This window comes from Telopea speciosissima, chromosome 10 (assembly GCF_018873765.1).
Source record: "Telopea speciosissima isolate NSW1024214 ecotype Mountain lineage chromosome 10, Tspe_v1, whole genome shotgun sequence".
Classification (NCBI taxonomy): domain Eukaryota; kingdom Viridiplantae; phylum Streptophyta; class Magnoliopsida; order Proteales; family Proteaceae; genus Telopea; species Telopea speciosissima.
In genome coordinates, this window is record NC_057925.1 from 18971469 (window position 1) to 18988167 (window position 16699).

The 16699-nt window shown below is 42.2% G+C and overlaps 1 protein-coding gene across 1 annotated transcript; it reads left to right on the forward strand.

Moving 5' to 3' along the window:
• Positions 1-7699: 7699 nt before the first annotated feature.
• Positions 7700-12453, forward strand: LOC122643375. Its single transcript, XM_043837000.1, has 4 exons — positions 7700-8434; positions 10597-10828; positions 10955-11433; positions 11548-12453. Exons 1-4 carry the CDS (start codon positions 7700-7702, stop codon positions 12451-12453), a joined length of 2352 nt encoding a protein of 783 aa, XP_043692935.1.
• Positions 12454-16699: the final 4246 nt, after the last annotated feature.

The following is a 16699-nucleotide window of genomic DNA, read 5'->3' on the forward strand; positions in this document are numbered from 1 at the left end:
GAGAATAAACAAATGCTGGTTGTCAGGTGTGTTTTTGTCTGTCCTTTTTCCAGATCTGTCGTCCTCCTTATAAGGATAGGCACCAGCGGTTATCAGCCTGTGTAACTGCTTCCACCAGGGCCACCCCTCTTGGTTCATGGTTCCCTACCCCCAATTGGGCGCTGCCACATGTACCACCAACCTGCTCTACCTCCAACTGCTAAGGCAGTCATGGGTCCCACCAATATTGACCTTATTCACGTCTCTCACAAGACGTGGCTCTGCGCTCGTGCCCCTGACACGTGGGCCAGCCCCTAACTGTCAGGGTGCAACCACGTTCCGGCGTTCCTCACGTTCCCGGTCCAACGACGAGTGCTCAGCCTTGGTTCTTGCTGGGCCCATTCTGACCAGAACTAGGTGGTTTGGACCGCAAGCAGGGGGGGCATATTGCAAACGCTTCTCTAAACCCTCATAGTGCTGTTGGAAAAGGGGAAGCCCTTTTCAATTAAACTCATGTGCTTAATGGCAGCATCTCCCATTGCTTTTGATGGAAGTCCAGCTTCTGCTTCTACATTGCTTGTGACATTTAAATTTAATGCACTTCTTGAGTGGCATATTAAAATTTGTCATTTGAGATGCTGCAAAGCAAAAAATAATCAGATGGCTTTGCCTCTTTTAGGAGAAGATATCAACTAAACACTTTACAGCGAAGTGGATTTAGTTTAATTAATGGGTAATTTGCAAGAAAATGACAGTTGGAATATATTTCCTTTCCTTTCCTTTTTAAGTGGGGAAAAGAGCAGACGGTTTTATTTAGGACTATGATTTGTGAGACCCTGTTAGAGAGCCAAGTATTCACATGTTATCTCAATGTCATTTCCGCTCCAAATGCCCATTAATGAGCCATTTGTGTGTGTGTGTGTGTGAGTGAGAGAGAGAGAGAGAGAGAGAGAGAGAGAGAGAGAGATAGATCAAATTGGTTCCCCCTAATCGATTCTTATTAGTTACAGGTAAATTACAGGAACTTTATCCCCTCAAGTACAGTACACCCTCAAGTGCACCAAAATGGTACATCTAACAGTGCACATGCACTTGGGGGAGTGTTTTAAACAAAATCACTTTAAGGTGCACCGTTAGATGTACCTTTTTGGTGCACTTGAGGAAATAAAAATTCTAAATTACACCTTAAATACCTTAAGTTTGAGAAAATGACATTTGGGTTACCTTATGTTTGAAAAGTGATGCCTAGAGTGTCTTAGTGGGTTTATTATACTCCAAAATAAATATATTTTCAAGCTTGCCCCTCTCAACCCCATTCCCACTTGTAACCCCACCTTCACCTCCATTTCTACTTCCAACCTTGACCCCAACCACCACCATCTCATCCCCTGCAACCCTGCCCTTCCCTACCCTATAACCCCAACCCACCCTTCTGCTACCCCAACTCTTAGTTGGCACATCATCACTCATGACACGTGGTAAAACCCTACACTCTAACCAAATGGACCCATCAAGGTCGAATTTTCGGATCGATAACCCTTATACTCTAGGGTTATAAGGGTATAGGGTATAGGTCTATATGATTTTCAGCTGTGTTTTCTTTCAAGTAAACCCTATTCCTGGGTATGATGTATATATATTTTCACGGTTTCATTTTTAATGGTTCGGTTCGATTTCGGTAAACGGTTTGACCCAAGGCAACAAGAGAGCAGCACCAGATGACCACAAGGAGAATAAAAGATCTCGAACTGAGTGGTGACAGGAGAAAGGTGATCGCCCGTTGCAGCCCTAGTATGAATAAAACATTCAACGACTAGAGCTTAATGGGGTTATAAATATCAACTAGGGGTTATTGATCCGAACTTTCGATCCTAATGGGCCATGGTTTCAGATATCAGATATTGGTGGATCGATATCAATTGGATATGGATATAGTATCGATCGGCATTGAACATATCAAACCACTTTACCCTCAAAGATATCGATACCATAGGGTATTTTGACCATTATTCCTCGTGTACCATGCACTGATCTGGTAATAGCTAGTTATCGGTATCGGTTTTGGCCGATACTGATATAGATCGCCAGATACGGCTGATCCGAGGCCGATACCTAAAACCATGTAATGGGCTCATTTGATTAAAGTGTAGGGTTTTGACAAATCTGACAAAATTCTCCTAATTTCATCAAAATCTATACTAATTGACCTAATTTACACAATTTTGACAAAGATGTCAAAATTTTATCTGAATATGCCTAATTTTCTTCAATTTGGCCAAAGTTAACAACACATCGCAAGGTTGACAAAAAGAAAACATAGGTTTGACCAAGATCACCAAATATTATAAATTTGATCAAATCATCCTTATTCATAATAGAAATATCATTTGCTCAAATGCACTGGTGAAGGGAGATCAGTTGTCATCTTTTCGACTTGTCCCACTAATGTAAATCTGGTCTCTCAAGTCCCAATTCTTAAACAAAAGGCTCAAAGGATTGGAGCAGCAAAATGGATTAGAATAATAGAGAAAATAGAAACTTGCAAAATAAAATCAGAGAGCAATAAGAAAAATTCAGAATGGAACTATGGATCAATAATTAAAAGAGTAATGTGCTGATGGTCCTCATATTCAGGTCGAATGACCATATCACTCTAGGTTATCAGCTGGAAAAATCTCACAAAATTTCGAAGCTGAAATCAGGAGGCAATGGTACAGACTTGCTTCTACTAAGAAAGCAGGGCAAAGAGGTTAGAATAGAAATTAAGAGAATGTTATAACAGAAGTTAATCCACGAAATTTCAGATCAATTTCAGATTTGAGAGATTTATTATATGAACTAGAATGGAGAAAGTAGCTCTAAAACAGGGTATTGCCTATATGAGTTAAGAACTAGAATTCATGACTATTAACTGTCAGGTTGAAAGACCCAAGTTCAGAACTCACAATGTTCATTTCCTATGGGATGGAAAAAAATGGCATGTATAACTGCATGATTTAAAACAAATTTAACAGCATCTGGCCGGCAGAAAAACAAAAGATCAATTGTAAGGTCCACTGGCCAACATATGGGAAGATCCCTTTATCAAAATTGTTAACATTACAACAAAAGTAGCTGAAATTCCAAAATATTCAATGCCCCTTTTTATTTATTTTCCCACTTGTCACATTCACTGACATGTCCACAAGGGGAACGATCCAAACGCCCGACCCAAATGGAATACAAATTTAGACATAACCCGATACGAATGAATAAAAAAAAAATTGAACATAAGAAAATTCAATGAGTCTTGGTGGATTCGAACCACCATTTCTTAGGGAATCCCCAAGTGCTCTACCTATTTAAGCTAAAGACTCACACAGAATAAAGCAAATGAGTGCGGTTTTGATTGAATAAGAACAAAATGATTAATATGGTCTTGCCTATCTGAATGCTCCTTGAGCCTTCTTTATAAAAGCCTGTAAAGATAAACATATAACCAGTCATAATAATAATCTATCACTAATATGGTTTCCATATACTATTGCTCAGATTAAAATTGGCAGCAAGAAATGGGTGATTCCTTAGCTGCTGTATTAAGACAATCCCAAGGTATTTCCATATCTCAAGGTTGTTAGCCCAAAATTATGGTTTTATTCAGAAAATGCATTTTGAGAATCAATTTCCCATGCAAAACCTTACCAGCCCTTGATATATGAACAACAAAACCTATCCATAAGATTAGAGGCTAACCCACCAACCAGATGTAGACAGGCTGTCCTTAGATGGAGACTCCATAATGTAGAAAGGGTTCAGCTAAGAACCACGTACTCTACAGTAGGATCAATAAAAGTTGCAGCAGATCATCAATAATGGAAGCAAATCACAATTAGAAGGCAAACACCCACAAATAGAAAGAAAACAATAACTTGCAAAACAGCACTGTGTTTGGGCTCCAAGGAAGATCAAGTGTAGGCCTGGATGGGATGAAGCTTTGCTGCAAGTTTGGTTCAGTTCTGATGGACAGCAAAGAAGATCTGAGTTGGTGATGAAATTAGAAGGTTAAGGCTGTGGAACAATCCAGCCAGCAAACTGGGCTGGAACTGGGATCAAGTGGGCTCCTTCTTTGTGTGATTCAATAACCTAAAGCTCTACTGGAACAAGGCTCAGACCTTCGAGAGAAACTGGTTAGACTGCTGCAGGCAGCAGGGCAGAAAACAGATCTGCGGGAGTGTGGTTCGATCCTTCTCTGGTGATGATCAGCAACAACAGTTAAGGCTTGCTTGGAGAACAGCTTCTAGACTTCAATAGTGATCAGTTACAGAAGTTGCAGTCACAAACACAACAAGCTTACAAGCAGAATAGGAACGTACCATCAGTGTCTCACCACAATCTTAATTTAGATATTTCAAATTACACACATACACACACACACACACACACACAAGTTTCAGCTGTTCCTATAATATTTTCCGCCAAATCTCTCCCTGTCCACACCCTATAATGATTTCCCCAACATCTCTCTCTGTCGACACTCTCTCCCACCTAAAGCACCATTACTCTCTTATTTCTCTCTTCTCTCAAAGCCATCTTGCCTTTCACATCTCTCCACCCGATCCATTTCTCTCAACCTATTCGTATAAACCTACCAAAGCAAGTCAATCTGATCACCCTCTCCCAAGCCCTCAAACATCAGTCCATATGCAAGTCAGCATCAATACCACATAACATGAAGACTGAAACAAACTACTGTTGCAAATTAGACAAATGAGGGGAGAGAAAGAACAGTGGCTGGGTAAAAAAAATAGGAATCTAGAGAGATGTGAAAGAAGAAAATAAATCTCATAATTTCGCTCAATAGGAGAGACACAACATCTGCTTATATTGAACAATTGAAAATAAATCTCAGAATTTCACTCAACTGAACATCCCATTTTTTTGTGGAGTCAACCATGAACAATTGTTCACACTTTGTGCATGAGTGAGGCTTTCCATCCAGACAATCTTTTAAATCTTCTCACTTAAATCAATTAATTGTCCAGCACACTGCTGAACTAGCCTGATCTTTTCCTTAGGACAAGAAGCAGTGGCACTATCTCCCAGATATAGTACTTAGTAGTTGATAAAATGAGTGAGACAACATAGAAATACAATACAAGTTTTTTCCTAATCTCTATTGGTAGATCATAACATTCGACTATTTAGGCCATAGAGTTGGAGCCATATCCCATACTGATAGTCTGATACTCTGATAGCATGACCAAGTATACATATCTAGGTATCATAGACGGTAAAGTGATCCTTGACAGACAGAAAAGTGTTGTTTATGGGGAAATGCCGGGTCAGTCCAAGAATCTGCACGAAGTCAGGAACTTGCCCTTTGTGGTTAAACCATTAAGAAAAGTAACCTCCCAACATGCTAGCAGTGACAAATCTCATGTTGAGACAGAGAACAATGAGTCAAATTCTTTCTTCCTCGAATGAATCTCGTACTCTACAACTCTATGGTATAGCTATAAGCAATTTAAAACTATGAATCATACTAGGAACAGAAAGATACAAGAATCAATGTATTGAACTAAAGAAAGAACTACATTACTATGGAGAACCTATACATCCTCTCTCCTCAGATGCTCAAACAGAAAGTGAAAAGAATAAGCAAGTCCAATTTAATTCTTAAAACCAAAACTCAATTTTTTGACATTCGCACAACCGAGAAGCTTCAAGATTATCAATTAACGTCATCCATTCAAATATTTAGCACACCCATCAAATAACCATACATCCAACTAAAACATCTCTCCTATTTACATAATAGGAGTGAACAATCAAAACAAAAGTCAGATCAGAAGAAAGCAAAGAAGAAATTTAAGGAGATTGAGATTAATTTTTTTTATTTTTTTTTTTAAAAAGAACAGAGGGAAAGGTAAACGGAGAACTGATGGTAAAGAAGAAGGGAAGAGAAAACAAAAGACTACCAATTGTGGTTTGTGGAAAGAAACGGTGACGGAAAATAGTACCCGGCTCCTTTCCTTCTCCGTCTCTCTGTCCTGGTCTCTTTGTTTCTGTCATTGCGCTCTCCACTCAGTCCCAAAGTTTCAAATCTCAAGTAAGGAGATTATCCCAGGCCAACGACCTGGAATGCTGCCACAACATTCTTTGCAGTATTCGCCGGTCACTTAAAAGGGACCTTTAGCTCCGCCAGAAACATGAGAGAGATTTGGGTTGGTTCGTGGTCGGGGACGAGAAAGATGTTGGGTAGAGATGACTTTTGGGATGATGAGTTCTGCACAATTACATTTTAACCCTTTGTTAAAAATTTATTAGTAATTATAAGTTTTTTTCATTAGATTTTAATAAAAGAAAATAAAATGTCTAGTTTGCCCCACCTAATTGCTCCTTCAATGTCCTATTGATTAATGTACATTAGTCTTTTCACCCTTTTGTTAATTTTCCAAATGTAACCTACCCTTGTTACATGAATAACAACCCAAAAAAAAAATGATAAAGATGAAAATGAAAAAAATATATATATACAATAATATATGTGTGTGGCTAACTCTTGTGTGTATTAACCGCATCATGCATAGTGCTCGAAGTGAAATCAGACAGCAAGGGTACTCCCTGTCGTGCCTTTACCCCCAGGGAGGTGAGGCACGCCATACTAAGTACTCTGAGATCGGATGATAGCCGCTTCCTGTACCACTTCTTGCACATACACACTGCATGGGAACTCCTTTTACCCCCGTAGTTAGTTGTTGAACCCCATGAGTAGTCATGGGTAATTCGCGGCGAAGCTACAGCCCTTGATATTTACTGTACGAGTTTAGAATCACCAGCGAGGGTAGTCACTAGTGTGTTGTGGGGTGCTTTAGCCACCTAAAAAAGGCACTAGCTTGATTGCTCTGAGATTGTGTGACCTACTCTCTAGGTATATCAAAAGGACCACGTACCTGCAATTCGCAATCACGAGCGATAGGTATATCGGTTCTGTCAAAGGTGACCTTGTTCTGTACTATTGAGCCTATCCATTACATGAATCATGTAGGAAAATAGACCATATATGATTAAGGCATGCCACGAACTAATCCCTGGTAGTTGTAAGAAAAGACCGAGTCTAGGGTCATCTGATGATTAATCCGACTTCAATACGAGACGCCACCCAAAGTAAGGAATCCTATAGCCCTGCGATGGTCCCTTGAAGAACAATGGAAGCTTGCTTCCATTTGATGGAACCTTACGTGTCCCTCGAAATAAGGGCGTCTCATGTTGACTCCAGGCATAATTATCAGTAACCCGATAACTAGGGTCTTTCTTTTGTTTGTTGTTTTTTTTGTGTTTCCAAACAAAAGAAACACCTGGCAATGACGGCATTCGAAGTCTGGCCTCAGAAGGAGTCCGCTGAAGCTCTGATGACCACTCCGATTACTTGAGCCAAATAAAATAATAAAATAATATGGAACAAATGTTATAAAATACCAGAAAAAAATCATAAAAACTCAAAAGAAAAAAATGATAAAAAATATATAAAGAGTGAAAAATAAATTTTTTTTTTTTAATAAGCCTTCTTAGGGTCTAAACTAGGTCTTCTTCTCTTTTTCGTAGAAGCACAATTCCGCTCTTGCCCATCTGGATTCGACACGGTGGAAGGTTGACTCGAGCCGGTTCATCATTCTTCCCAAGCTCTCCGTCCTCTTCTCATTCCTCTAGTTCATCGGCTGAGATATCACTTGCAAGCAACATGGATCCTCCGGAGGACCACTTGTCAAAAAGTCACGTCGAGCATCGAGTGGATAGATTGCAGGTAGATGTGGCTGAAATGCTGCAACTCATGGCACAACTGGTGCAGTCAGTCAACGAACTCTCTAAGGGTGGATCCATATCTGGGCCAATGGAGCAGGAGGTCCGGAAGACCAACTCTGCAACCCCCAAGACTCCAATAACCATACTGGTGGAGGAAGGGGATGATAGCCGCCCTATGGATCCTCCCGAAATTGAAAGGGAGAAGAAGATGAGAGAAAAGGTGGCCGAACTAGAAGTGGTTATCAAAGGCAAAGTCAAGGAGAAAGACGAAGAGGACCTGTTGTTTTTCCTTAAAGGAAGAACTCCTGAAGACTTCAAGTGGAAGTTGGACAAATTTGATGGATCAGGAGATCCTAGAGCCCACCTCAAGATCTTTGCCACCATTGCTAGATCTTGGGGACTTTCTGAAAACCAAATGGGGCAAGCGTTCTTATACTCGTTGGCCGGATCTGCTTTAAGGTGGTTAACACAGCTTGACCACACTCAAACCCAATCATGGGCCTCTGTGGTTAAAGCGTTCACGAAGCAGTACTCGTACAATACTGAGATGGATATTACCCGAAGAGAGTTGGAGACCTTGAGGCAAGAACCGAGTGAAGAATTTTTAAACTACATCATGAGGTTCAGAGAGAAGGCTGCGAAGATGTGGAATCGCTCCACTGAAGAGGAACAGGTCAAGATATTGTTAGAAAATCTATATGGGGAATACCGTGAGAAGATATACTACCAGCATATCAAGACATTTGATGCCCTTATGGCAATCGGAAAGAAGATTGAAGATAAGATCTTCAAAGAAAGGCAGAATCAGAGTACAACCCATGAGGCCTCAGGAAGCTACTCGGCAAGGAAAAGTCCAAGGGCAAAGGGAGGAAATACAGTAGGGACAAGTAACTAAGCGGCAGAAGTCTAGGTGGTAACCGCAGGATCCACCCCTCTTGTGATCCAAGCTGAACCTGAAGCACCCAGGAGGACTTTTAACTTCGAAGGAATGACACCCTCATTGTTATTCACCAAGCTCAAGAAGCAGGGAATGATCAATTCAGTTCCCCCTAGGCCTGTGGATTTGAGCAATCCACCCACATGGTATAAGCCCAATCAGTACTGCCATTACCATGATCAACAAGGCCATCATACTGATAGATGCATACACCTCAAACATGCGATCCAGGATTTGATTGATGAGGGTAAAATTGAACTCCAAAAGAAACAGCAGCCCAATATCACAACAAATCCTTTGCCTAATCATGGGGTAAATATGCTTCAAGAAGACGTCAAGCATGCAGATCTTACCAACTTGATTCATCTAGTCGGAAAGAAGAGGAAATTCATGAAGGCACACATCTATATAGCAATGTTGACCAAGAGACTTAAAGAGGAAAAAGAACCGCAGGCTCAACAGGAGATGTCTTAGGAAGTGGATTGACCCGATTCCCCTTTCTATCATCCAAAGTCAGAAGGTGCCACCTGGGAGGATTACCCGATGCCTGCATGGAAAGTCTCACAACCACTGGTGAAAGGGACCTATTCTTCGGAATCATCTACAGGATCAGTAAACATGTTGTGGGAAGAAGCACCATCCAAGATCCTACCACACTGATCCAGCCCATTCCATGGTATTTAGGGAAAGATGAGCAGTCACGGAAAGTACGGGCAGAGAAGATGTAGGTCTGCATATATTGCGCCAGAACTAACTGTGACGGGAATGTCCGAACAGCCGGACAGCTATGTGATCGCGGCAGAGGCATAGCATCCATCAATCGGCTCCAAAAATTGGATTTCTTAGAGTTTGGACTAGAAGGTCTCGAGTCAATGACGCCATTGTACAAATATGGCTTCTAACCATCCGCAGTATGCCACCTGGTCCCTGAAGAAGAAGAAGGAAATGAAATCACCAGAGTCACACCCCAACTCCTTAAAGCACTCTCAGCACTGGATATTGGTCAAGCTCTGTCAGAAGAAGTCTCTCTTATCCATATAAGGGGAGATACTAACGACAGCTCAGACGAGGTGGACGACCAAGAAATCCATGAGGAATGGATAGAGTATGCCAAGCAAAGTCCGACGATGGATGATGAAGGAGTGGTTGCAATGGATTGGGTGAATAACATCGGGAGCGATGATAACAGTGAACCAACCAATCTCATCCAACCCGTATCGGCAGACGAGGACGAAAGCAGGGATGATGAGGAAATATCCTCACCAGAAGTCCCCAGAAGTGATTGGACCGTGTCTAGAGAAGATTTTGAGCGTTGAAGTATGAGCATATTCTACTAGGTGGCAGATATATTGGATGTTTCCACCAATACTCAAGAGATCCTTTACAAGGCCACTTCTCTATTCCCAGACCTCGTGTGCAGCAATTTCGCAGCACGATGTGAGAAATTGGTGATGCCAAATGAGAGTGATGTACTCGGTTGGACTCTCCATGAGTTGCAAAACATGACTTGGTTAGCCAATGCTTTGGCTCGGGACTTGTTTGGAACCCCTCCTGAAGATTTGCCCCTGTATTCGGATTCATTCTCCTATCCGGACCCACCTCGAAGAAGTGAAACATGGGACGCATGGATCAATGATATCAGTCTCGGGGAATTTCAGAGTGACCCCACCAGAGGCATCTTTCCTATGGACATTGATGACGAAAGGGAAGAGCAGTTAGAAGAAGAACAATCATTTGAAGAAGATGAAAGTGAGCAAGAATCTAAATCAGAAGAATCCGATGATGAAGAGTCCGAAGGGGAAGAAGAAACAGAGGATGAGGAACCTTGGCAACCAAGGACGCGTCTAGATAAGTATGAAAACATCTGCGGACCCGCACCATGGGCTTTGTCATTCCAGGTGAATAAGATCCATCGGGATGTAGACAAGATCCAGGAAATGCTTATGAGAACGGTGGTCTTAGATGATAAGTACCAAGAAGAGCTTCAACAGCTAGAACCCGTCAAAGAGCAGTGGTCACTCCCTCAAGCAATCCATCACTTGGAGAGCTCTATAAATCTAACTTTAGCTCTGGCACAAGACCTATGTGGGACTCCTCCTCTGTCCCCAAATCGGGGCAACAGAGAATACCGTGCGTGGGCAAGAGCGCATGACGATTTTCATATGTGTCATGTCAATGAGGAAGGAACGGTTAATGACCCAACAGGGAACATCCACCCAGTTATTTCTAGCCCTGAATAGAGTTCCGAAAGTTCAGGTTCTCGAGGGGAAAGGAAGGATCGCAACTTTTACAAGTCATTGGCAGAAGCAAGAAAGATGTACCAAGCGGCTTTGGAAGCCTTTCACGCTGTTAGCCAGTTGATACCAGAAGATTCTCACACAGTCCAACAAGTGGCTAAGAAGCAAGAAACCCTATCAAAAATCCTAGATCAAGCCCAGAAGTCTATTGTGGCCTTGTCCGATGAGGGAGCTGAAATCCGAACTTGTCCCAAGGGTCCCCTTATCTTCAATGATAGTGACGAAGAGGATGGTGACTTTTATCCAGTCAAGTTGGTCATCAAAGGAAGAGAGTCAGAAGTTACGGAAACTAGAAGTGGCCAAAATTTCAAGAATAAAGATTTGACAGTGGAAAAATATTGGTCTAGCCAATCAACAATGGTCGTTGAGCCAGAAAATCGAGTGCTAGACCAATTAAAGAAGGCCCAAGCCAACATCTTAATCTGGGGATTATTAATGGTGTCACCAATCCATCGAGAAGCTATTTTGAAAGCTCTCACCAAGGTTCAAGTGCCCATAGAAATGGGATCTGAAGAATTATCTCATATAGTGGGGGCCACTTATGCCATTCAGTCACTCTTTTTCTCAGAAGAAGACTTACCCCCAGGAGGGAAGAATCACAACAGGGCACTCTACATCATCGTGGAATGTAACAAGAATCAGGTTCCCCAAGTCCTGATAGACAATGGGTCCGTCCTCAATGTGATGCCTCTCAAAGCCGCGAGATGCATGGGTATGTCTCTGGACAAGATGAAGTCATCCAGTCAAACCATCAGAGCATATGACAATTCCAGGAGGGAGGTAATGGGGATTCTTACCACCAACGTCAAAATCGGGCCCGCCTGTTTCACCATAGACTTCCAAGTCATCGATGTTCAAGCATCCTTCAACATGTTGCTCGGGAGGCCATGGCTGCATTCAAAAGGCGCCTTAGCATCTAGTCTCCATCAAAAGCTGAAATTTCTACATGACCAGAAGGTGATTACCATCTTCGAAGATCTAGAAATGGTGCATACGTTGGCCAACATAGAAGTGGATGGATCAATCTCACAGGAAGTACAATTGGGAGGTTTTAAAATCGGCCACATTTGCACTTCCTTTGTAAATGAAGAAGATTCGGTTCTAGGGAAATTCCCGATGATGTGGAGCAAGGCCACTGTGAGGATCATGAAGAAGATGAAATACTTCCCAGGACTAGGGTTGGGAAAGAACCAACAAGGAATACCAGCATTCCCGGAGATACAAGCCAATACTAATCATCATGGTTTAGGATTCAATCCGAAGGACCCAAAGAAGAAAGCCCCAGGACGGAGAAACAGTGCAGTAAATGGCAATCCGTACTTCAAGACCCTGAATGGGTACTTTATGAAAGTGGGAGAAGACTTTCCTTACTATGGAAATCAGGAACCATGGTTCGATCAAGAACAAGGCAAACGTCTGCCAGGGCTTGAAATATTTTTTAGAGGTGAAGTAGATTAGGTGACCATGGAGCTCAATCAAGCAAGCAAAAAGGAAGCTACAGGAGATCAAGGGATCAAAGAATTGTTCGAAGTTGCAGTAATCATCGAGGAAGAAAAAGGAGGATCAACACCACATTTTCTCATACAACCTCTCCAAGGATCCATAGAAAATTGGGCAAGGATGATGGAAGATTTCCATATTAATGAGTCCGAAGTTATAACCAACTCTAGCATAGTCTTGTCCTAGTCTGTCTTTAAGTCTGTATCTAAGTCCCTTAAAAAAAGTGGAAATGTTCAGTCTGTTGGGTCTGTCTGTACTGTTCCCCTTATCATGAATGAAATTGCTGATTCTGAGTATGTTTCTTCTGCTTCTTATTCTTCTGATGATGATAATGTCTTAGAACATCATAACCTGTTAGAACAATTGGAGCAAAGAAGAGCCTAACCCATCCGAGAGGACACCAATCTCATAAATATAGGGACCGACCAATGCCCTCGAACAATCAAAATTGGTTCTTCTCTCAATAATGACGAAACATCTCAAATGATCTCTCTCCTCAAGGAATTTAAGGAAGTCTTTGCCTGGTCCTACAAGGATATGCCTGGCATCGATCCAAAGATTGTGCAACACGAATTACCAACATATCTGGATGCTCGCCCAGTCAAGCAGAAATTAAGGAGGATGCGGCCGGAATGGAGTGAGAAGATCAGAGAAGAAGTCATCAAGCAGTGGAATGCAAGGTTTCTCCAAGTAACCCAGTACCCTCAATGGTTATCCAATATTGTCCTAGTCCCTAAGAAAGATGGGAAGGTCAGAATGTGTGTGGATTTTTGAGACCTAAACAGGATCAGCCCTAAGGATGATTTTCCGTTACCACACATTGACATTTTGGTGGACAATACTGCAGGCCATATTGTGCTATCCTTTATGGATGGTTTCTCAGGATATAACCAAATCAGTATGTGCCCGAAGGACAAGGAGAAGATTGCCTTCACCACACCATGGGGAACATTTTGTTACAAAGTGATGCCTTTTGGGTTGAAAAATGCTGGGGCAACATATCAAAGAGTGGCCACTACTATATTGCACGACATGATACACAAAGAAGTAGAGGTGTATGTCAATGATATGATAGTCAAATCTGTTGACCGACAGGGCCATTTTGTAGCCCTCAGAAAGTTCTTTGAAAGAATCAAAGAATACAAGCTAAGGCTAAACCCTCAGAAGTGTGTATTTGGGGCAAGGGCCAGAAAATTGCTGGGTTTCCTTATTAGTGAAAGGGGGATAGAAGTGGACCCTGACAAGATAAAGGCCATCACAGAAATGCCACCACCCCGGACCGAGAAGGAAGTGCGAGGATTCTTAGGCCGCATCCAGTACATCAGCAAATTCATATCTCGGTTGACGTCCACTTGTGAACCCATCTTCAAACTTCTCAGGAAGAAAGAGCCGAAAGAGTGGAATGAGAAGTGCCAAGGGGCCTTTATGAAAATCAAAGAATATCTGCTTTCTCCCCCTATACTTGTCCCTCCAGTGCTCGGTGAGCCTTTGCTCCTATATTTGTCAGTAGGAGAAACAACGATCGGATCAATGATGGCCCAAGTCGGCAAGACGGATGGAGAAGAGCACGTAATTTACTACGTAAGCAGGAAATTGCTAGAGTATGAAACTCGATATGCTCCCGTGGAGAAGACATGCACAACTCTAGTTTGGGTAACTAAGCGCCTAAGGTATTACATGGTATCACATCCAGTCAAATTGATCTTGCGAATGGATTTAATCAAGTATCTCTTCGAGAAACCAGCATTAACAGGGAGGATGGCTAGATGGTTGCTGCTATTATCAGAATTTGATATAACTTATGTCAATTAAAAATCTGTGAAAGGAAGAGCGATCTCTCACCATTTGGCAGCATTCCCCTCAGAAGATGGCTCTCGAGCAATAGAAGACCTTTTCCCAAATGAAGAGTTGCATTCCTTAGAAGCGGAACCAAATGAAGGTTGGCAGTTGTATTTTGATGGAGCCGCGAATCAAAAGGGGCTTGGTGCTGGGGTATTACTGATAACCCCAGAAGACTTCTACTTACCAATAGCCTTTCGGTTGGAATTCAGGTGCACCAACAGCATAGCAGAGTATGAAGCCTGTGTCATTGGGTTGGAAATGGCCTTGTCCGTAGGAGCAGAAAGGATTAGGGTTTACGGAGATTCCTCCGTTGTGATCTGTCAAACACAAGGAAAATGGAAGACTAAGGATGAGAAGTTGAAGCCATATCAAGTTTATTTGGAGCAACTGACTCAATGCTTCAAGGAAGTCTCTTTTGAGTATCTACCTAGGGATAGCAATCGGTTCGCTGACGCTTTAGCTACTTTGGAATCCATGGTAGAATGTGATACTCGAGACAGGATCTGACCTTTTCTGATAGAAAGAATGACCAGCCCAGCATACGGAGAGCCAGTCAATGCACTCACTAAAGATGGGAGGCCTTGGTTCGCTCCGATGGTGGATTACATCAGGGAAAGGAGGTACCCTGAACATTTTTCAGAAAGAGAAAAGAGGCATTTGTGGAAATATGCTACTCAATTCATCCTCAAGGGAACCCTACTATACAAGAGGTATTATGATGGCATCCAGTTATTATGTGTAGATGAGGATCAGGCTCAAATCATTATGGAAGAAATCCATCAAGGAATATGTGCACCACACATGAATGCAAAGATGTTAGCCAAGAAAATTCTCAGGACGGGATATTATTGGGCCACTATGGAAACTGAGTGTGCTGCCTTCGTAAGGCGATGCCATAAATGTCAGATATTTGCGAATATTATCCATATTCTTCCAACAGAGCTACACTCGTTGAATGCCCCTTGGCCGTTTTCTACTGGGGGAATTGATGTAGTTGGCAAAATAACTCCAAAAGCTTCGAATGGCCACCAATTTGTGTTAGTTGGCATCGACTACTTCATAAAATGGGTTAAAGCTCAATCCTATTCAGTCTTGACTTCAGCTAAGGTGGCAAAATTTATAAAGGAGAACATCATTTGCAAATACGGTATACCCCAGCAATTGATCTCGGATCAAGGCTTGCACTTTAGGGGAAAAGTGGAGGAACTCTGCGACAAATTTGGCATCAAGAAGCATAAGTCTACTACTTACCGTCCACGGACTAATGGGGTGGTAGAAGCAGCCAACAAAAACATAAAAGTCATATTGCAAAAAATGGCAGATACACACAACGACTAGGCGGAGAAGCTTCCACTAGCCCTGTGGGCATATCGGACTTCTATCTGAACCTCTACCAGAGCTACCCCATACTCCCTTGTGTATGGAGTAGAAGCTGTGCTACCCATAGAAATTCAAGTCCCGTCTCTTCGAGTTTTACTCGATAGTTAGTTTCCTGAAGGAGAATGGGTAAGGGACAGATATGAAGAGCTCAATCTCCTGGATGAGAAAAGGATGAAAGCCATGGACAATCTCAAAAAATACCAACAACGAATGGCTAGGGCGTTCAATAAGGGTGTACGCACTCGAAACATTGAAGAAGGGGATTTGGTTCTAAGAGAGCAATGAGCTCCTGTTCATGATCCAAGGGGAAAGTTCCGGCCCAACTGGAGCAGACCTTACAAAGTCAAGACCATATTGCTAGGCCAGGCAGTCCAACTCTCTGACCTTGATGGGGAAGATCTTCGGGGATTAGTCAACATGGACCAATTGAAGAAGTATTTCGTCTGAGTCACTTGAAGTGACCTGAACTACGTTTGACCTGATTCCTCTCAAGGGATACGTAGGCAGCTCGATATATCTGAGCGCGGTCTCAAAAAGAACAAAAAGAGAAAGAGCATTGTGTTGGTTTCTTTCCATAAACCCTGCCAACCGGCATCCCCTGCATGTATGGGTAAATCTCACCATTTGGCCTTCTATTCATTGACGTAGTTTAGGTGTAGAGTCATCTAGAGCTGGTTATTAACAAAGGATTCATGCATTCTATGTCACAAAATGCTTACCAGATCCTTGATGCAGGTAGTATGAGGGGACCAAAGAAAGAAGGGCTGGACGAACAGTTGCGCCAGTGGACTCTCCGGATGAATATAGATGAGCCTAGACTTCTAGAGGATCTCCATCTGACAATCCTAGGAAGAATCAGTTGTTTCAAGCTCCATCATAACTTATTAAGAGAAGCGTCAAAATGCTGGAATCCCCAATTACACGTATTCCATTTCGAAAAAGTCTGGTTGGCTCCAACCATTGAAGAATTTTGAGCTTGCTT

What these genes read in the sequence shown, in the direction of transcription:
- LOC122643375 (XM_043837000.1), top strand. Translation starts at nt 7,700, where the DNA reads ATGGATCCTCCGGAGGACCACTTGTCAAAAAGTCACGTCGAGCATCGA. An exon ending in TCGGGGCAACAGAGAATACC is followed by an intron (nt 10,829 to 10,954) that starts GTGCGTGGGCAA and finishes CCGAAAGTTCAG; the next exon opens with GTTCTCGAGGGGAAAGGAAG. An exon ending in TAATCTGGGGATTATTAATG is followed by an intron (nt 11,434 to 11,547) that starts GTGTCACCAATC and finishes TATGCCATTCAG; the next exon opens with TCACTCTTTTTCTCAGAAGA.